The 22501-nt window shown below is 36.8% G+C and overlaps 2 protein-coding genes across 2 annotated transcripts in view; both read left to right on the top strand.

Annotated features, from left to right (window-relative positions):
- Positions 1-22501, top strand: part of LOC137250944 (uncharacterized) — a 366851-nt gene that overhangs the window by 259369 nt on the left and 84981 nt on the right. The gene's annotated exons all lie outside the window — the stretch shown is intronic.
- The window catches only part of Inx2 (innexin 2), a 43496-nt gene continuing 35380 nt past the window's right edge, over positions 14386-22501 (top strand). The window contains exon 1 of the mRNA XM_067784691.1: positions 14386-16530. Within this exon, the coding sequence (XP_067640792.1) occupies positions 15418-16515 (1098 nt within the window). The 5' untranslated portion in view covers positions 14386-15417 and the 3' untranslated portion in view covers positions 16516-16530. The remainder of the gene's footprint in view (positions 16531-22501) is intronic.

The raw sequence follows: 22501 nt of genomic DNA, 5'->3' as shown, positions 1-22501 counted from the left end.
ATACTTGCATGCATACAGCAAACAAAAAAATGTAGAATAAACAAGTAATGAAGGCTAAGTGTAACCGAACATTACATACTCAGCTGAGAGCTTTGGAGACAAAATAAAGGAAAATCACCATGTAGGAAAATGAACCTAGGGTAACCCTGGAATGTGTTTGTATGACATGCGCCCTGCAGAACTTTTTCATTTTTTTCTACTTAATATGGTAGGTGTCACACCCATTTTACAAAGTTTTTTCTAAAGTAATTTTTTGCGTCAATAAACCAATCAAATTACCATGTTTCATCCCTTTTTTCATATTTGGTATAGATTTATGGCATTCTTTTCATTTTTCGTAATTTTCGATTTCGAAAAAGTGAGCACCGTTATAGTCGGATTCGGCCATTTTTTGTACCAAGATAAAGTGAGTTCAGATAAGTACGCGAACTGAGTTAGTAAAGATATATCGGTATTTCCTCAGGTTATCGTTTTAGCGGCCGAGCGGAAGGACAGACGGCCGACTGTGTATAAAAACTGGGAGTGGCTTCAACCGATTTCGCCCATTTTCACAGAAAACAGTTACCGTCATAGAGTCTATGCCTCTATCAAATTTCAGAAGTATTGGTAAATTTTTGTTCGACTTATGGCATTAAAAGTATTCTGCACAAATTAAATGAAAAAGGGCGGAACTACGCCCATTTTGAAATTTTCTTTTATTTTTGTAGTTTGTTGCATATTATCATTACTGGAGTTGAATGTTGACATAATTTACTTATATACAGTAAAGATATTCAATTTTTGTTAAAATTTGACTTTTAAAAAATTTTCTTTTTAAAGTGGGCGTGTTCTTCATTCGATTTTTCTAATTTTTATTTAGCACATATATAGTAATAGTAGTAACGTTCCTGCCAAATTTCATCACGATATCTTCAATGACTGCCAAATTGCAGCTTGCAAACCTTTTAAATTACCTTCTTTTAAAAGTGGGCGGTGCCACGCCCATTGTCCAAAATTTTACTAATTTTCTATTCTGCGTCATAAGGTCAACCCACCTACCAAGTTTCATCGCTTTATCCGTCTTTGGCAATGAATTATCGGACTTTTTCGGTTTTTCGAAATTTTCGATATCGAAAAAGTGGGCGTGGTTATAGTCCGATATTGTTCATTTTAAGCAGCGATCTGAGATGAGTGCTCAGGAACCTACATACCAAATTTCATCAAGATACCTCAAAATTTACTCAAGTTATCGTGTTAACGGGCGGACGGACATGGCTCAATCAAATTTTTTTCGATGCTGAAAATTTTGATATATGGAAGTCTATATCTATCTCGATTCCTTTATACCTGTACAACCAACCGTTATCCAATCAAAGTTAATGTACTCTGTGAGCTCTGCTCAACTGAGTATAAACAAGTAAGGAAGGTTAAGTACGGGTGTAACCGAACATTACATACTCAGTTGAGAGCTATGGTGGCAACATAAGGGAAAATAACCATGTAGGAAAATGAACCGAGGGTAACCCTGGAATGTGTTTGTATGACATGTGTATCAAATGAAAGGTATTAAAGATTATTTTAAGAGGGAGTGGGCCATAGTTCTATAGCTGGACGCTATTTAGGGATATCGCCATAAAGGTGGATCAGGGTTGACTCTAGAATTTGTTTGTATGATATGGGTATCAAATTAAAGGTATTAATGAGGGTTTTAAAAGGGAGTGGTGGTAGTTGTATATGTGAAGGTGTTTTCCAGGTATCGACCAAAATGAGGACCAGGGTGACCCAGAACATCATGTGTTGGATACCACTAATTTATTTATATATGTAATACCACGAACAGTATTCCTTCCAAGATTCCAAGGGCTTTTGATTTCGCCCTGCAGAACTTTTTCATTTTCTTCTACTTAATATGGTAGGTGTCCATTTTACAAAGTTTTTTTCTAAAGTTATATTTTGCGTCAATAAACTAATCCAAATACCATGTTTCATCCCTTTTTTCGTATTTGGTATAGAATTATGGCATTTTTTCGTTTTTCGTAATTTTCGATATCGAAAAAGTGGGCGTGGTCATAGTCCGATTTCGGCCATTTTTTATACGAATACAAAGTGAGTTCAGATAAGTAAGTGAACTGAGTTTAGTAAAGATGTAACGATTTTTGCTCAAGTTATCGTGTTAACGGCCGAGCGGAAGGACAGACGGTCGACTGTGTATAAAAACTGGGCGTGGCTTCAACCGATTTCGTCCTTTTTCGCAGAAATAAGTTATGGTCTCAGAATCTAAGCCCCTACCAAATTTCACAAGTATTGGTAAATTTTTGTTCGACTTATGACATTAAAAGTATCCTAGACAAATTAAAAGAAAAAGGGCGGAGCCACGCCCATTTTGAAATTTTCTTTTATTTTTGTATTTTGTTGCACCATATCATTACTGGAGTTGAATGTTGACATAATTTACTTATATACTGTAAAGATATTAAATTTTTTATTAAAATTTTACTTTAACAAACATTTTTTTTCAAAAGTGGGCGTGGTCCTTCCCCGATTTTGCTAATTTTTATTAAGCGTACATATAGTAATAGGAGTAACGTTCCTGCCAAATTTCGTCATGATATCGTCAACGACTGCCAAATTACAGCCTGCAAAAGTTTTAAATTACCTTCTTTTAAAAGTGGGCGGTGCCACGCCCATTGTCTAAAACTTTACTAGTTTTCTATTCTGCGTCATAAGTTCAACTCACCTACCAAGTTTCATCGCTTTATTCGTCTTTGGTAATGAATTATAGCACTTTTTCGGTTTTTCGAAATTTTCGATATCGAAAAAGTGGGTGTGGTTATAGTCCGATATTTTTCATTTTAAATAGCGATCTGAGATGAGTGCTCAGGACCCTGCATACCAAATTTCATCAAGATACCTCAAAATTTACTCAAGTTATCGTGTTAACGGAAGGGCGGACGGACGGACATGGCTCAATCAAATTTTTTTTCGATCCTGATGATTTTGATATTTCTATATCTATTTCGATTCCTTTATACCTGTACAACAAACCGTTATCCAATCAAAGTTAATATACTCTGTGGGCTCTGCTCAACTGAGTATAAAAAACAACCCAAATACGAAGTTGTATAGGGTCGTTGCGTTCTTATTAGTTTAGTTACTTTCCTATCGTAAACTGATCAGTCACACGTTTGCATGACATTTTTTGCAATGTTGCATCTCAATGACAAGACAATAAATAATGAAAACTTCGAAATACTATATTATTATTGCATTTACATGTACATATAATAAGTAAGGAAGGCTAAGTTCGGGTGTAACCGAACATTACATACTCAGCTGAGAGCTTTGGAGACAAAATAAGGGAAAATCACCATTTAGCAAAATGAACCTAGGATAATCCTGGAATGTGTTTGTATGACATGGTTTTCAAATGGAAGGTATTAAAGAGTATTTTTAAATGGAGTGGGCCATAGTTCCATAGCTGGACGCCATTTCGGAATATCGCAATAAAGGTGGAGGTGACTCTAGAATGTATATGTACGATATGAGTATCAAATGAAAGTTGTTAATGAGTATTTTAAAAAAGAGTAGGCCTTAGTTTTATATGTGAAGGCGTTTTCGAGATATCGACCAAAATGTGGACCAGGGTGACCCAGAACATCATCTGTCGGGTACCGCTAATTTATTTATATATGTAATACCAGGAACAGTATTCCTGCCAAGATTCCAAGGGCTTTTGATTTCGCCCGGCAGAACTTTTTCATTTTCTTCTACTCAATATGGTAGGTGTCACACCCATTTTACAAGGTTTTTTCTAAAGTTATATTTTGCGTCAATAAACCAATCCAATTACCATGTTTCATCCCTTTTTTCGTATTTGGTATAGAATTATGGCGTTTTTTTTCATTTTTCGTAATTTTCGATATCGAAAAAGTGGGCGTGGTCATAGTCGGATTTCGGCCATTTTTTATACTCAATTGAGCAGAGCTCACAGAGTATATTAAGTTTGATTGGATAACGGTTGGTTGTACAGGTATAAAGGAATCGAGATAGATATAGACTTCCATATATCAAAATTTTCAGCATCGAAAAAAATTTGATTGAGCTATGTCCGTCCGTCCGTCCGCCCGTTAACACGATAACTTGAGTAAATTTTGAGGTATCTTGATGAAATTTGGTATGTAGGTTCCTGAGCACTCATCTCAGATCGCTGTTTAAAACGAACGATATCGGACCATAACCACGCCCACTTTTTCGATATCGAATATTTCGAAAAACCGAAAAAGTCCGATAATTAATTACCAAAGACAGATAAAGCGGTGAAACTTGGTAGGTGGGTTGAACTTATGACGCAGAATAGAAAATTAGTAAAATTTTGGACAATGGGCGTGGCACCGCCCACTTTTAAAAGAAGGTAATTTAAAACTTTTGCAAGCTGTAATTTGGCAGTCGTTGAAGATATCATGATGAAATTTGGCAGGACCGTTACTCCTATTACTATATGTACGCTTAATAAAAATTAGCAAAATCGGAGAAGGATCACGCCCACTTTTAAAAAAAAATTTTTTTTAAAGTAAAATTTTAACAAAAAATTTAATATCTTTACAGTATATATGTAAATTATGTCAAAATTCAACTCCAGTAATGATATGGTGCAACAAAATACAAAAATAAAATAAAATTTCAAAATGGGCGTGGCTCCGCCCTTTTTCATTTAATTTGTCTAGGATACTTTTAATCCCATAAGTCGAACAAAAATTTACCAATTCTTTTGAAATTTGGTAGGGGCATAGATTTTGTGACCTTAACTGTTTTGTGTGAAAATGGGCGTAATCGATTGAAGCCACGCTCAGTTTTTATACACAGTCGTCCGTGTGCCCTTCCGCATGCCCCTTAACACGATAACTTGAGCAAAAATCGACATATCTTTACTGAACTTAGTTTACGTACTTATCTGAACTCACTTTATCTTGGTATAAAAAATGAACGAAATCCAATGACCACGCCCACTTTTTCGATATCGAAAATTACGAATAATGAAAAAAATGCCATAATTCTATACCAAATACGAAAAAAGGGATGAAACATGGTAATTGGATTGGTTTATTGACGCGAAATATAACTTTAGAAAAAACTTTGTAAAATGGTTGTGACACCTACCATATTAAGTAGAAGAAAATGAAAAAGTTCTGCAGTGCGAAATAAAAAACCTTTGAAATCATGGCAGGTATTACATATATAAATAAATTAGAGGTATGCAACATATGATGTTCTGGGTCACCCTGGTCCACATTTTGGTCGATATCTGGAAAACGACTTCACATATGCAACTACCACCTCTCCCTTTTAAAACTCTCATTAATACCTTTAATTTGATACCAATATCGTACAAACACATTCTAGAGTCACCCCTGGTCCACCTTTATGGCGATATCTCGAAAAGGCGTCCACCTATAGAACTAAGCCTCACGCCCTTTTAAAATACTCATTAACACCTTTCATTTGATACCCATATCGTACAAACATATTCTAGAGTCACCCCTGGTCCACCTTTATGGCGATATCTCGAAAAAGCGGCCGCCTGTAGAACGAAGACCCACTCCCTTTTAAAATACTCATTAACACCTTTCGTTTGATACCCATATCGTACAAACAAATTCTAGAGTCTCCCCTGGTCCACCTTTATGCCGATATCTCGAAAAGGCGACCACCTATACAACTACCACCACTCCCTTTTAAAACCCTCATTAATACCTTTAATTTGATACCCATATCGTACAAACAAATTCTAGGGTCACCCCTGGTCCATCTTTATGGCGATATCTCGAAACGGCGTCCACCTATGGAACTAAGGATTACTCCCTTTTAAAATACTCATTAACACCTTTCGTTTGATACCCATATCGTACAAACAAATTCTAGAGTCTCCCCTGGTCCACCTTTATGCCGATATCTCGAAAAGGCGACCACCTATACAACTACCACCACTCCCTTTTAAAACCCTCATTAATACCTTTAATTTGATACCCATATCGTACAAACATATTCTAGAGTCACCCCTGGTCCACCTTTATGGCGATATCTCGAAAAAGCGGCCACCTGTAGAACGAAGACCCACTCCCTTTTAAAATACTCATTAACACCTTTCGTTTGATACCCATATCGTACAAACAAATTCTAGAGTCTCCCCTGGTCCACCTTTATGCCGATATCTCGAAAAGGCGACCACCTATACAACTACCACCACTCCCTTTTAAACCCCTCATTAATACCTTTAATTTGATGCCCATATCGTGCAAACAAATTTTAGAGTCAACCCTGATCCACCTTTATGGCGATATCCCTAGATGGCGTCCACCTATAGAACTAAGGCCCACGGCCTTTTAAAATACTCTTTAATACCTTTCATTTGATACACATGTCATACAAACACATTCCAGGGTTTCCCTCGGTTCATTTTCCTTCATGGTGATTTTCCCTTATTTGGTCTCCATATCTCTCAACTGAGTAGGTAATGTTCGGTTACACCCGAACTTAACCTTCTTTACTTGTTAATACCAAGATAAAGTTAGTTCAGATAAGTACGTGAACTAAGTTTAGTAAAGATATATGGATTTTTGCTCAAATTATCGTGTTAACTGCCGAGCGGAAGGACAGACGGTCGACTGTGTATAAAAACTGTGCGTGGCTTCAACCGATTTCGCCCATTTTCACAGAAAACAGTTATCGTCATAGAATCTATGCCCCTACTAAATTTCACAAGGATTGGTAAATTTTTGTTCGACATATGACATTAAAAGTATCCTAGACGAATTAAATGAAAAAGGGCGGAGCCACGCCCATTTAGAAATTTTCTTTTATTTTTGTATTTTGGTGCACCATATCATTACTGGAGTTGAATACTTTACTTATATAAATTACTTATATACTGTAAAGAAACGCAATTTTTTGTTAAAATTTTACTTTATTTTTTATTTTTTTTAAAGTGGGCGTGTTCGTCATCCGATTTTGCTAATTTTTATTTAGCACACATATAGTGATAGGAGTAACGTTCCTGCCGAATTTCATCATGACATCTTCATCGACTGCCAAATTACAGCTTGGATAACTTTTAAATTACCTTTTTTTAAAAGATGGCGGTGCCACGCCCATTGTCCACAATTTTTCTGATCTTCTATTTTGCGTCATAAGGCCAACGTACCTACCAAGTTTCATCGCATTATCCGTCTTTGGTAATGAATTATCGCACTTTTTCGGTTTTTCGAAATTTTCGATATCGAAAAAGTGGGCGTGGTTGTAGTCCGATTTCGTTCATTTTAAATAGCGATCTCAGATGAGCACCCAGGAACCTACGTACCAAGCTTCATCAAGATACCTCAAAATTTACTCAAGTTATCGTGTTTACGGACGGACGGACTTGGCTAAATAAATTTCTTTTTTCGCCCAGATCATTTTGATATATAGAAGTCTATATCTATCTCCATTAGTTTATGCCGTTACGGATTACCGCTATGCGAACAAAGTTAATATGCTCTGTGAGCTCTGCTCAGCTGAGTATAAAAATACTTACGCTACTATGAATGGGATCGCATGAGAATGAAATAGTATATATGTAGAATTAATGTGACAGAAACTTCTAAATGCACTTTTACGATTGCATTGCACACAACTACATATAAATACTGAGTTATGCATATTTGTAGGCAGCAACTGATAATGTAATTTTGAAGGCTTATAAATTGTCATATCACATCATATTACACACCATACGCACAAATAATCAAGCACCTATTTCATACAGGTATTCATGCATTTCTAAAGATAGCTTTGAATGCAGTTGATAATAGAGATAAATCGTTCTTTATACTGCATGTAATAGTATATATTGAAATACGTTTATGTAATACTTAAGCAAGGTATAAAGTACATAGCACAACAACAAAATTATACCTTATAAAAGGTTTATTGCTTTGATTTGCTTCCTAGAAATACAAGGATCTCGTTTGTTGACAAAATTCCTTAAATTAAAATTCAGTGTTTCCAGAAAAGAAAAAAATAGCCCGAAAGACTTGGCCTTATCTTCCAATCAGCCTTCAATACATGTTCAGGCTAAAACTTTTGGAACTGAAAGTCTCACTGTACTCTAGTGATGGTTCTGATATATTTATGAGTCATTTGGCACAAGTTTTATTTAAAGGGTATTTAGAAAAGCATGACCCTTGAATATACTCGCGAGGTTGGGTATCAAAAATGTTTGTTCCTTCGCTATTCGGGCCAGAACCGGTGGGTACCAGATTCGTTAAAGAATGATCATAGCCGTAACGCACCTCTACACCTGAAATAACGAAGGAAGTGCAGTTGCCTTACAACGTTGTTAAACTAAGTGCTGAATTTTGAGCATAGGATAATGCTTAAACTTATGGAATCTGAAAACTTTCATAATCACATGAATACGCGAGAGTGATTTTAACCGTAATTTGAGGAAGAACTAGTTTTAAGGAAGTTTGCGCTCACACCGTTTTAGACTTCACCAATTCATATGTTTTGATAGTAGCGATGAACGCCTTGTCCTCGCAAAGGCTAAGCAAATCAGGTTAAAGTGACTGGATGATTTTACCTCTTCGCCTCTGTCAGCGCAGCGCTTTCTTAGCTCGAGGTCCACCAGTCCAGAAGCAGAGAGCAACTGGCCAGAAGAAATCCAAAGGAGCCACGGGCAGAAACGTTCAGTTCACCAGTACCTGTCCGCTCAAAGCGATCACCCTTAGAGTTGCTACGTATATCCTTAGCTCCCAACCTCACGATTGCAGATCTTAGCGGTTTTATAGCCGCCTGACTACCTAAGTAGATTGTAATTTCCTTTACAATTACAGTGGCGGCTAGCATCTAATCTACCGCATCCTTTACATCAGGGTCCGGCAAAGACCGACCTCATGGCAGAATATTCCACCCCAGCCTACCGTCGAGCCTGAAAACATCCGTGAACAGGTTCAGCAGGCACCCGCCCAATTTTAATTCAGCACTCCATTCCTCCCTTGTGGGAATATGAGTGGTGAATTTCGCAACAGGAGCGAAAGCATGCAGGCAGTAGTTCATCCTGCGAGGGATAAAATGGAATTCTATCAGAATACTGGGGCGCCCATAATTCACAAGCCCGCCGAGCTGCGGTCATTTCACCGCTACCTTAACTCAGGAATCTTGTACATCCGCGTAAACAAAACGAGCTCCGTTTTACTAGGGTTGACAGCTCATCGGAATGACTCGGACTGTTTGGTCATAACGCCCAGGTAACCCTGGACCCTCAATGTATTTAGAAATTTACTTCTGACAAGAATTCCTAGGTCATTTACATATACCACTACTTTGCAGCCCGTAACCTCACTATACTGAAGCAGGTCGTTCGCCTACCACACGGAGGATGCTGGGGTCAAGTCCCGAGCAAGGCAACGTAAAAAATTTAGAAAAAAATTTTTTAATTAGAAAATTTCTCCGAGCAGTCGCTCCTCCCACTCCGCAGTTCTGCCACCCAACAATATGGTGAAGAACTCTGTCAGAGTCGATCTCATTCAATTGGCACTGGTAGAACATTGTTGAAGACTATTTTAAGAAAGTCAGCCAGCATAAATTACCTGCTAAGGAGGGACCCTTTTGAAGAGCTGTTTCCGTAGACTTGCCGTAAGGGCAGTGCTGCGATACCGAAATTCGCAGTCATGCTCTTTTCAAAAAGATCAATCAAGTGTTTCAGCGTTTTGAGAGAAACGAGGATAGGCTGATAGGTGTAAAGTATTTGACAGGGACGTGAGAGCTTCTTCCCCACTCTGGAATGAAAGTGTGTTTGACTAAATTCCCAGACTTTTGAACAAAGCCCAACAAAAAATCATGAATGGCAGCCAGTAAAATGGGCAAAGAATTATCAAATATTTCAAGGACTCGCTTTAAGGACTTAGTGACTTGAGGGAACTGACAGCAGGAGACAGTATCATACCTCTGGTAAAAAGTAAAAACCTCATATAAAACAAGCTACTATCTTTCAGTAAAAATTTTTTGGCTTTGTTGTCATTAAGATCTTATTTGTGATTTATTCTCATATAAAATATATTTTGGGTTGGGTAGAGCTATCGCAAACTCATAGTTGATAGGCTTTTGTTCTGAAAACTAGCTCTTCAATAAAATTACGAGCTATGCATGTATAAAAATGAAACTAAAAATTCCAAACCAAAAATTTTTGTGTTACGAGATTTTTAAGAAAAACGTCCAATAAGTATGTATTCTTATGTTCTTATGTATGGGTATGTACTTGTTAGATATTAATGTTGTTGCAAACCGTGTTGCACGTTTCCAGGAATTTCTTCAGCTCAATGCATCACAGGTATTTCTGAAAACAAACATACAAACAGCAAACACAAACTCTATACGAATGTGGCTTCAGAAGCAAAAGAGTTCTTATGAGACGAGTTCTTTGGCAAAGCAAGAGTTGCTAAGGTAGCAAATAAGATACAGGGAAGAACAAAATCAAAGATAAGGAAGACGATAATTGGTATGCAAGTAGTTGCCACTGAGCGAAAACTTTTCGATAGAATGACCATGAGGGATTTTAAACAATAACTAAAGATAATTTTAATTATTTAAATTTTAAGATTTGAAAACTTATTTCCACAAGTATGAATGTTCGACAGGCTAACTATGAGAATGCTTTCATAAATTTCCAGGATGAGACATATCTATTTAACCGGAAGAAAGTTTTCAGCCTAACTCCTACGAAATTGTGTATATACAATTATGGGGAGCAACACCATAAGTGAATTTGCCAATTATAACAGTATATGTTGCATTAAATGGAGATAAGCCATACTTTTCTGTTAGGATATTCCCAGTCTAGTATCTGGTAAGATATTTTTACCCTTGTCTGTTGGGTGTGAGTATAGAAGGCATATTTATAAAAGAGTTAGGCACTTCCGGAAATGAGATATCCTGCATAGGACTCTTAACTTTGGGAGATACCCCAGAACCTAGGTAAATATTTTCCAAAACCGTGTCACAAATTCAGACCAGCGCATTAGCTTTGTTTGTGACAGAATTTTTAAGTTCCATTTTGCCATGAAGAGTGAAAGCAAACGAGGTTTAAACCAAGTACTCTACTTTGCAAGTTATAAGTCCAAGGAGTTATTTCGTCTGAACCTGAACTCAACTTTTAGATCCAGAAGTCCGTTTCACAAAAAATACAATCACAAAAAATTCTCGTCTCTTCGGGACTTGTACTTTTTTTAACCGGGCACAGAATTTATTGCGTAGATTTTATGTTCAAGTCCGAAGGTTGGTCGCATCGTTATAATCATTGTATAATTTACATCAATGTGATAGTTATTATCTCGTTTTTATTTTCCCCCTATTTCACTTTTTCTCTTTCACCTTCCTTACCCCTCCTTTTTATTTTCATAAGCGGTTTTGCTTTGAATGTTCCCTTTTCCGATTCAAGGTTCGATTCGAGCTCAAGGCCAGAACAATAATTTTTTTCCTAATGATAATTATTGTTATTTTTTAATTTTTCTAAATTTGAAAAATTGTATTTTGTTTTTGGAATAGTAAGTAGAAAATTTTTCAGACAACCTGCCATAGCTGCGCAGATAGATCAAACAAAAACAATTGTCCCTTTTCCTTCACGTTTACATCTACTTTAATTTTTTACTGTCAGTTTACATTTATTTTTCATTTTCATTTATCATCCCTTTTCTCCTCTCCTTTTCTTCTATACTTGAATTGGTGGCTCGAAGTGATCACCTGCAATTCCACTGGCGATCACCGTATTGATATGAGTAAAATAGGAGGACAAGAGTGTTTAACTGAGAGGACATAAGGTAAATAAGAACAACAAACAAAAAATGTATTCTATAGAAGGAAAAAAAAAAGTAAGAATGAATGAAAAAGAAAAATCAGGTTTAAACGTAAAATTAGATGTCAACGAAAAGGAAAATCCGGAACAAAAAGAAAAAGGAAAGGCAAGAAAACAAAATATAATTAGGGAAAGCTGAGAGAAAGATACGTTAGATAAAGAAGATGAAAATGAAAAGAGGAAAGAGGAAAGATAATTAGTGTGATAGGAAAAATCGGAATGACTGCACTTTGAATAAAATGAGTCACTTTGAATAAAATGAGTTCACTAAATAGAACTGTCTTATCACAGAATGGTTTTCAATAATTCCATGCCTCACTATACCATATCATTTACACAAAGCACCCTATCTTAGAAGTTTGTTGAAAAAGTTTAGAATGCAGTGGAGGAACGCCTCATCTTAGATGCTCTTTCAAAGTCGACTCTCTAAACTGAAAATATGTTGCATTTATACTGAGATAAAGCCTTTTATAACATAACTCTGAGATAGGCTGTTCTTCACGCTATTCTAAACAAGAACGTTCTTCCATCGTTTATGAAGATAAAACGTTTTTGATCAGTCCTTTATAAAGGGTATGATCCACTTTGTCGATATACAAATGAAATAGGTCGTTTGGCGGCCGCCTTGGTGTGGTAGTAGGGTGCTTCGCCTACCACACTGAAGATCCTGGGCTCACGCCCTTGGAAAAGGATCTTCAAAATTTTAGAAACAAGTGATTTGGCAAGCAGTCCGAATGTATTTCTGCCATAAAAAGCTTCTCAGTAAGAAATATTTATAAATACTAAAACCATTATGAATAGGGACAACAAAATCGTTAAGGGAAAAATTTCGACTTTAGCACCACCTATAACTAACAAAGTTTTTTTTTTTTTAATGAGTTAGCCTTTTGAAAAAAAAATAACGGCATCGCCGCTAAAAATTATATACACAACTCAACTATTCAGCAGTCTGGCAGTATTCCAGCAAGCTCCTTCAACACATTTTGTTCATAAACATGGCAGCTCTACCTATACTTAAATCTGTGTATGTATGCACTTGGCCAACTTCAACCAAATCCAGTTCTTGCAACAACTTTGAAATATGGGTAGAATATACATATGAGCGGGTAATCAACACAAAAAAAAATATATCTTCATTGCATGGATTCATGCATGTGTGTGTTTAAATGTATGCACCTTTAACGTAAAAGCTGCTAAGTGTACTTTTCACTCAAAATGAATTTTTGATGCTAATGGAAAGGGCGGCAAATAGTGAACAGTGTGGTGAAAGAAAATTATGTGCCTGAAGCTCATAATCACTAATACATAATAACAACTCGTGACTAAAAAATACGTTAGTTCTATGCGACAGCATTTAACTCTTAATACAAGTTTAAAAAAAAATGGGGAAGGGTGTCAAAATACGCGTTCTGAAACCAGGATCACGAATCCGAAAACGGAAGTTAAACATTTTGCGTTCGCCAAGAGATATTTGCATAAGAAATAGAGAATTTGCATGTGGTTGTTGTAATTTTGATGATTTTGGAGTAACCACAAAAAAAATGTGAACACAAGTGTTTTGCGCGGATATAGTTTTGGTCTTCAAACCGGTGTTGGACCCACCCAGGGTAATTTAAGCGCGGCCGAAGGCCGTTAATGGTCAAAGGTTTTCTACGTAAAAATACTATGGATTCTCCCGGTTTCGGAGCGGTCTGGGGGTAATTTTTCGGTTTTTCGTTAATATCTATTAAAAGACGCAAAATATTTGCCTTCCTTTTTCAGATTTGCGATCCTGGATCCAAAACCCGCTTGGACGTGTATTAAGAGTGCCTTGCTTTCGTATAGAACTACCAAAAATACATAACCACCCTTACATTTTCATATTTTGCAGATTGAGTGTAACTTTCAAAGGCTTAGCAGTTTGTACCTCCATGTCGATATACGGGACGTATGCATAATGAACTAAACAGGGATGTGACAAAACTCACTCAACTCATTCACTGAACATAACTGGTATAAAAGTAAGTATTTATCTGCGAGATGTATTTTATGTAAAACGAGCACGAACGGGACACGAAAGCAAGTGCCAAAAAGTAATGCAAAATGTCTGAAAGTCACAAAGAATTCAAATACTATTTAGGAGAGCTAGCTAAAGAGCGACTTGCTAAAGCTGATCATGAGAAAATCAACACAAAGCATGGAGCGCCCCTATAAGCTTGAGAAGTGCGATGGCGCATGGTGAGCACACACAGATGCAGATACAACAATAATGCTGATGTGATAGTGTTAGTGAGAGACGCCAGCGGAAATGACTATGGCACGAATACACCTTCAACAGCATTTACACATACATGCCTGCTAAAGAGTAGCACTCAAACAAAACTACTCAACAATGCACTCATACTCCATGGAGCGTCACGTTTTCTATACTGCTTTATACGCCATCTTTCCCTTTATGCTTTCCCTGCTACAATGTTTATCTGCCTTATTGTTTGAGTTTTATACGCTTGTCGCCTAACCAATGATTTTGTCGTCATACTCATAGCGTATCTTTGTATACCAGAGCTGCGCTGCGTCCACTGGTGCTCGCAATCAGTTAAACAGTTTTAATTTTCTATTCGAAGTGTACGCTTTGTGACGCGGTGCCACGGCGTAATTACTAAACAATACCTAAAAAAAGTGTGTTGCCAGACGGACAGACAATTGGACCAAGAACAAGGGAAGGCAGGCAGGCAAACAAGCCATCCAACCCCTTCCAACTCGCATCACATGAAGTGTTAGTGCAATTGTTTATTTATGTTTATGAAGTTTATGAATGTATACAATGTATAAAGCTACAACAACAACACAATCGAAAAAGAAACAGAAGTAATATTCAGTGATTATTTAAGCAATTTTAATCTAAACAAATTCGGTAAAGCGGCTCTATCTAATCTCAACAATTGTGAAGTCGCGCGTTGCGTATGTAAGCTTGCCGCCGAAAAACATGCTAAGCTTTGAAATAAAATAAAAAAATACATACAGAACTTGAAACAAGCATGAAAAAATATATCAAAAAGTAAACAAATTCGTGTTCTGATCGAATTGTCGAATTTGCCATAATGATTTGAGTTTGGTGATAAAGTTAAAAGTTTGAAAGGCTGTGTTAGGAGAGTGGAAGCTGAATTCATGAAATTCTCATCACTGCCACAGCGAGCATTAAAATAAATGCATAAACAAAATAACTACAATAATACACAAAAAGCATAGTGTAACTAAAAAAAAGAAAAAACTACAAAATCGCATCCGTTTACATTGAGCGAAGGCATAATTGGCTAACCAACAATCAAACTAAACCCGAACAAAAAAACTAAAAACATAGAAAGCATATCTCAAAAACCACATACCGCAAAATAACGGTTATTAAGTTATTTCAACACGAACAAAACTGCCCTCTTTCCTATCGTATTGCATTTGAGGTTAATCCTTCAACATTCCAGTACTACGCGTTCGAGCTGTTCATCATCAGCGAAAATATTCCACTTCTGAAATACGTCAACTTGTATTACGTCGCCTTACTTTAAACCACCGTCAAAATGTTTGATGTATTCGGCTCCGTTAAGGGGCTGCTGAAGATCGATCAGGTGTGCATTGATAATAATGTCTTTCGTATGCATTATAAAGCGACTGTCATCATATTGGTCGCATTTTCGCTGCTCGTCACCTCACGTCAATATATTGGTGATCCAATCGATTGTATAGTAGATGAAATTCCACTTGGTGTTATGGATACTTATTGTTGGATTTATTCCACATTTACTGTGCCCGAACGTTTGACGGGCATTACAGGACGCGATGTGGTACAACCTGGTGTTGGTTCACATATAGAGGGCGTAGATGAAGTCAAATATCATAAATACTATCAATGGGTATGTTTCGTACTCTTCTTCCAGGCCATTATGTTCTATGTGCCACGTTATTTGTGGAAATCATGGGAAGGTGGTCGCCTAAAGATGCTTGTGATGGATCTCAATAGTCCCATTGTCAATGATGAATGTAAAAATGATCGTAAAAAAATATTGGTTGACTATTTTACAGGAAATTTGAATCGTCATAATTTCTATGCATTCCGCTTCTTTGTTTGCGAAGCTTTAAATTTTGTTAACGTGATTTTGCAAATATTTTTTGTCGACTTCTTTTTGGATGGTGAATTCTCAACATATGGTAGTGATGTTTTGAAATTCACTGAAATGGAACCAGATGAACGTATCGATCCGATGGCACGTGTTTTCCCAAAAGTTACCAAATGCACATTCCACAAATATGGCCCATCTGGTTCGGTGCAAAAGTTCGATGGTCTCTGTGTGTTACCATTGAATATTGTCAATGAGAAAATCTATGTATTCCTTTGGTTCTGGTTTATCATTTTGAGCATATTATCCGGTATTTCAATGGTTTATCGTATGGCTGTTATTGCTGGTCCAAAACTACGTCATCTGTTGTTGCGTGCTCGTTCCCGTTTGGCTGAGAGTGATGAGGTCGAATTGGTGGCAAATAAATGCAATATTGGCGATTGGTTCCTGCTGTATCAGCTGGGCAAAAATATCGATCCATTGATTTATAAGGAAGTGATCTCGGATTTGGCGCGCGAAATGGGCGATACTTCGAGCAGTAAGACACGGTTTGAAGCTTAAGTGGTCGGCAAATGGGTAAGTTAATTTGGAAAGAAAGTTGAAGAGATTTTTGATTATTTTTTGAGAGCAATCTAGTGCTGTTTTTCGGTGCAAGTTGAAATCAAAACCTAGTTTAATTGCGTTGCTTCGGCCGTTTAGATATTTCGAGTAACAGAGTTAAGTTAATCATATCTTTATATTTTGTTGCACTGATAAACAAGTCAGTAAGAGTAGTTATGTACTCATGTATATTTCTACTTAACGTCACTAAAATTCATCTACACAAGAATATCCCCGTGAAACAAGCTTTACAGCTGCATATTTAAAGATGTCTCCAATACTTTAAAAAGCTAAGGAAGAAAATAAGCTCTATTTACGGCGTTACCCTTCACAGATTTGTAAACAAATTACAAACAAATTGGGAAGAGATGTATCTTTCATAAATAGATCTTACTACACGCATGGAGTCTGCGAATGCCCCTCAGATATGATATTAAAATCGATCTGACTTAGCACATAACTCCGATCACCATATACTTATCAGACCTTGATTAAACAATAAATACAGTAAATCTTTTCAGCTGGGAAAGTCTGCTTTGCGTCCTCTTTAAAAACATTAAAAGTGAAGTTTAAAAATCCGTGATCCCGCCTGCCAATTTGTAAGATAAATTAATAAAGAAGCACCACGCAAATTGAAAAAAAAGCTCACCTAGATCTCCTTTGATGTAAATTGCTCCAAGTACTCGTTTATATATATTTTTTTATTGGAAATATTGAATGTCTTGTTGAATGTATTGTGTGGACATTCCATATATCGTAGGTATAATTAGATATGGACAACTATCTTTGATTTATACAAAGATTTTGTAGAGCATATCATAATACAAAATAATTTCCAGAGAATTTTTAAAATTAGGCTTGAGCCAAATTTTTTTCCGACACGCTCTAACAAAAAACTTAACTTTTCTCTATTTCATAATCAATTTATTATAATAATTTATAAATTGTATAAGTGTTTTCTCATATAATTTTTAACGTAAGGTGGCCATCATAGTACAGAGCTAAATCTAGGCCTCAGTTTCAAGTGAGTGGTCAACTATCATCAAAAATGCTTTAGAAAATATTTCATAACGGGGTCACCATCGACAGTAATTTGAAAAACTTATAGTCATGTCTCTAGGCAGCAATCCCTAAAGATTTTGGATTTAAAATTTGTTAAGTAAAACCGCCAGAAATTGAAATGTCAAATAATTTAAACAAAAACACCAATCAGCTCATTTTCGGCCAACACCTGTATGGTTCCGCCAAGCTGTACTGAATCTTTGTCGCTGCGCTCACACGACATCTAGATGAAAGCAAATAGCTTTCCGAAGCTCCTGAGAGCCCTCTTAACTACATCATCTCTCGCAAAATTCTTATTTTCTTTGTCACATTCATCACGCGATGAACACAGAAGAACTAAACAGTGCATTCTTCTGGAATATCAAATTTTCAAATATCTTAACTTTACAAATTGGGAACGAAATATAGTTGTTTTAGAATTCCCAAATAGACCAAAACAGGGAGTATAAAAAAGTTAATTTAGTTCCTTGTCGCGTTTATGTGATCTACAGGTTCACCGACCCCAGTTTTGATTATGTGCGAGATGTAAGACGTTCCGATATATGTAGCTTCTATGTTCCATAAAAACTACTGCCACATTGTGGAGCAGTCTTTATACTTTCCGATTTCATATCTTTTTTGCTGTATGATTCAAGCGTTCAGAGAGAATTCTCTGTTCAATACCTTAGTTATGTGGATATGAAAGGTGTAAGTGCCTTGAAAATATTTATTAGCATTTTGGTTTAACGAATACTAGGATTCGGAAATATTAAGCAACTGCCGTCGTGCTTAACTCAACGAGGCAGCAACATCAAAATACTTTAAAAAAGCTCTCGACAGTTGCTTGGCAAACATTCCGAGTTATTCTGCCATAAAATCTTTTCAAGCATGTAGGTCCCGTTCCGGCAATTTGGAAAAATTTAAAAGTAGAACGACGCAAATTGCAAGAGCAGCTCGACCGAAGCTCGAAGCCTTACCGATTAAAATAAAAATAATAAATGTAAGGCGTGATAACCTCCGAAAAGATTTTAGGCCGAGCTTCTCTTCCGATTTGCATCGAGTTTCTCTTTTTAGTTTTTCCTACAATTTGGCGGGACGGGGCCTAATGTTGAATGCCGACTCCGAATAGCATCTGCAAGGTAAATAAGTTTTCACTGAGAAGTTTTTCATGGCACAAATACACTATGAGTGCTTGCCAAACACTGCCGATGAGCGACCCCGCTTAGAAAATGTTCATCTAATTGAAAGAACTTATTTCTAAAATTTTGATGTTGCTTGCCCGGGGTGGTAGGCGGAGCACGCTAACATCACACCACGGCGGCCACCTTACCGAATAACTGACTGACCTATTTTACGGAAAAACTGAGAACATTGCTTATGGGGTTGTTTTTCAAATTTTGGTGATTGCTCGTACCGTAAAAACAAACTTAAGTATTCATGATTAATGCTAGAAAATGGATGACAGATCAGAAACGCTACCGTAAGTTTTATAAACTAAGTCAAGGGTTGAAAATTTTCAGCCAACGTGATCCAAAGTTCAGCTAGCATGTTCAAGACTTTGTTTAAAACTGAACTAAATAACTTGACCTTAAGGGGTTAAAGATACAGCGCAAACTGCAAAGAAAGCATGAAAGGGCAAAACGGGCCATCTTTAAATATGTCATCTTGTGAATACATGGTTGTAGCTTCTCACCTGATGGAGCTCACGGAATTATATAAATTAAGCCGCATTGCAAATTTATCGCATGTCACCAAATTTCAGTCATTCGCAAGTGGGCTTTTTTTTACTATTCCATTCCATAAAATAGTAAAGCAACAACACTTCTGCCATGCAAATGAGTTTTAAGAAAAGTTGCACTCAATTAAAAAGAATGCATAAACAAACACAAGCAAGTCATTAACACTTACAACCAATGCGCTAAACTAACAACACACATAGATACTCACACGCACGCAACAAACTCAAACTTTGATGATTGGAGAGAATAAAAAAAGTGTGACCTCTGGTGTTACGCAACAAGATGGCGCTCTCCAATATGAACAGCTAGTTAAAATTTCACGTAGTAGAGCGGTAAATGTGTATGCGTGTGTTGAATTTTTAGTGGAACCACTCATTGTTCAATTGTTTGAGTGAGAGATAGCGAACGAACAACTTTTTAGACTGCGGCGAGTATAAAATTGAATTTACTCAAAATAATTATGTTTTCCTTTTGATCACAATCATGATTTTAGTAATTTGGTTATTATTATAACTATTTTTCTCTTCAATCGCGGTTTGTATTTTTATACTCAGCGTGCTTTGCACACAGAGTATATTAACTTTGATTGGATAACGGTTGGTTGTACAGGTATAAAGGAATCGAGATATGTAGATATAGACTTCCATATATCAAAATCATCAGTATCGAAAAAAAAAAATTGATTGAGCCATGTCCGTCCGTCCGTCCGTCTGTCCGTTAACACGATAACTTGAGTAAATTTTGAGGTATCTTGATGAAATTTGGTACGTAGGTTCCTGGGCACTAATCTCAGGTCGCTGTTTAAATGAACGATATCGGACTATAACCACGTCCATTTTTTCTATATCGGAAATTTCGAAAAATCGAAAAGTGCGATAATTACCAAAGACGGAGAAAGCGATGAAACTTCGTAGGTGGGCTGATCATATGACGCAGAATAGAAAATTAGTAAAATTTTGGACAATGGGCGGGGCACCGCCTACTTTGAAAAGAAGGTAATTTAAAAGTTTTGCAAACTGTAATTTGGCAGTCGTTGAAGATATCATGATGAAATTTGGCGCGAACGTTACTCCTATTACTATATATGTGCTAAATAAAAATTAGCAAAATCGGATGAAGGACACGCCCACATAAAAAAAAAAATTTTATGTCAAATTTTAACAAAAAATTGAATATTTTTACAGTATATAAGTAAATTATGTCAACATTCTACTCCAGTAATGATATGGTGCAGCAAAATACAAAAATAAAAGAAAGTTTCAAAAGGGGCGTGGCTCCGCCCTTTTTCATTTAATTTGTCTAGAATACTTTTAATGCCATAAGTTGAACAAAAATTTACCAATCCTTGTGAAATTTGGTAGTGGCATAGATTCTATGACGACAACTGTTTCCTTTAAAAATGGGTAAGATCGGTTGAAGCCACGCCGAGTTTTAATGCACAGTCGATAGTTCCGCTCGTCCGTTAACACGATAACTTGAGCAAAAATCCATATATCTTTACTAAACTTACTTCACGTACTTATCTGAACTCACTTTATCTTGGTATTAAAAATGGGCAAAATCTGACTATGACCACGCACACTTTTTCGATATCGAAAATTTCGAAAAATAAAAAAATACCATAATTCTATACCAAATACGAAAAAAGGGATGAAATATGGTAAGGTAATTGGATTGTTTTATTGACGCGAAATATAACTTTAGGAAAAACTTTATAAAATGATTGTGACACCTACCATATTAAGTAGAAGAAAATGAAAAAGTTTTGCAGGGCGAAATCAAAAGCCCTTGGGATCTTGGCAGGAATACTGTTCGTGGTATTACACATATAAATAAATTAGCGGTACCCGACAGATAATGTTCTGGGTCACCCCGGTCCAAATTTTGGCATCCACATATACAACTAAGGTCCACTCCCTTTTAAAACCCTCACTAATACCTTTAATTTGATAGCCATATCGTACAAACACATTATAGAGTTACCCCTGGTCCACCTTTATGGCGATATCTGGCAAAGGCATCCACCTATAGAAATAAAGCCACTCCCTTTTAAATAATCATTAACACCTTCCATTTGATACCCATATCGTACAAACACATTATAGAGTTACCCCTGGTCCACCTTTATGGCGATATCTGGCAAAGGCGTCCACCTATAGAACTATGTCACACTCTTTTAAAATACTCATTAACACCATTCATTTCATACCCATATCGTACAAACACATTATAGAGTTACCCCTGGTCCACCTTTATGGCGATATATGGCAAAGGCGTCCACCTATAGAAATAAAGCCACTCCCTTTTAAATAATCATTAACACCTTCCATTTGATACCCATATCGTACAAACGCATTATAGAGTCACCCCTGGTCCACCTTTATGGCGATATCTGGCAAAGGCGTCCACCTATGGAACTATGGCACACTCTTTTAAAATACTCATTAACACCATTCATTTCATACCCATATCGTACAAACACATTCTAGAGTCACCCCTGGTCCAGCTTTATGGTGATATCCCGAAATGGCGTCCAGCTATAGAACTATGGCCCACTCCCTTTTAAAATACTTTTTAATACCTTCCATTTGATACCCATGTCATACAACCCCATTCCAGGGTTACCCTAGGTTCATTTTCCTACATGGTGATTTTCCCTTATTTTGTCTCCAAAGCTCTCAGCTGAGTATGTAATGTTCGGTTACACCCGAACTTAGCCTTCCATACTTGTTATTTATGTTTTTGTTTGATTTTAGTTTTGCATTCTGTATTTTTATTTGCAATTAAGTACTTGCAGCGCTGTTACCTCCTTTGTCGCTTTAATGCACTTTGGCCTCTCACGTCAGTGTTGGCAGCGCGTGTTTCCAGCACTAGCACAACAACCATTCATATCACCGCCAGCAAAACAACTCAACTTCCAGCTGCTTATTTGTTTCCTCTTCCAACCAACCCCCTGTTTGGTGCTGATTGCACTTAAAACCGCAAGTAATAATGCGCTGTAATAATCGTTGGTCCGCATGCGCATAAAATCAAATGTTTTATTTTTTGTATGTATGTGTAATAGCGGCTGCTGCTTTGGTGTAGTGAACTCTATCAATATTTCCCTACCGACTTATGCGGCAGTTACCCACCGACGTGTGCCGTACGTAAGGACGTTTGTCGTACGA

The sequence above is a fragment of the Eurosta solidaginis genome, chromosome 4 (genome assembly GCF_040869045.1).
Source record: "Eurosta solidaginis isolate ZX-2024a chromosome 4, ASM4086904v1, whole genome shotgun sequence".
NCBI classification, from domain to species: Eukaryota; Metazoa; Arthropoda; class Insecta; order Diptera; family Tephritidae; genus Eurosta; species Eurosta solidaginis.
The sequence above is the reverse complement of the archived record's forward strand: the minus strand, read 5'-3'. Positions and strand labels throughout refer to the sequence as shown.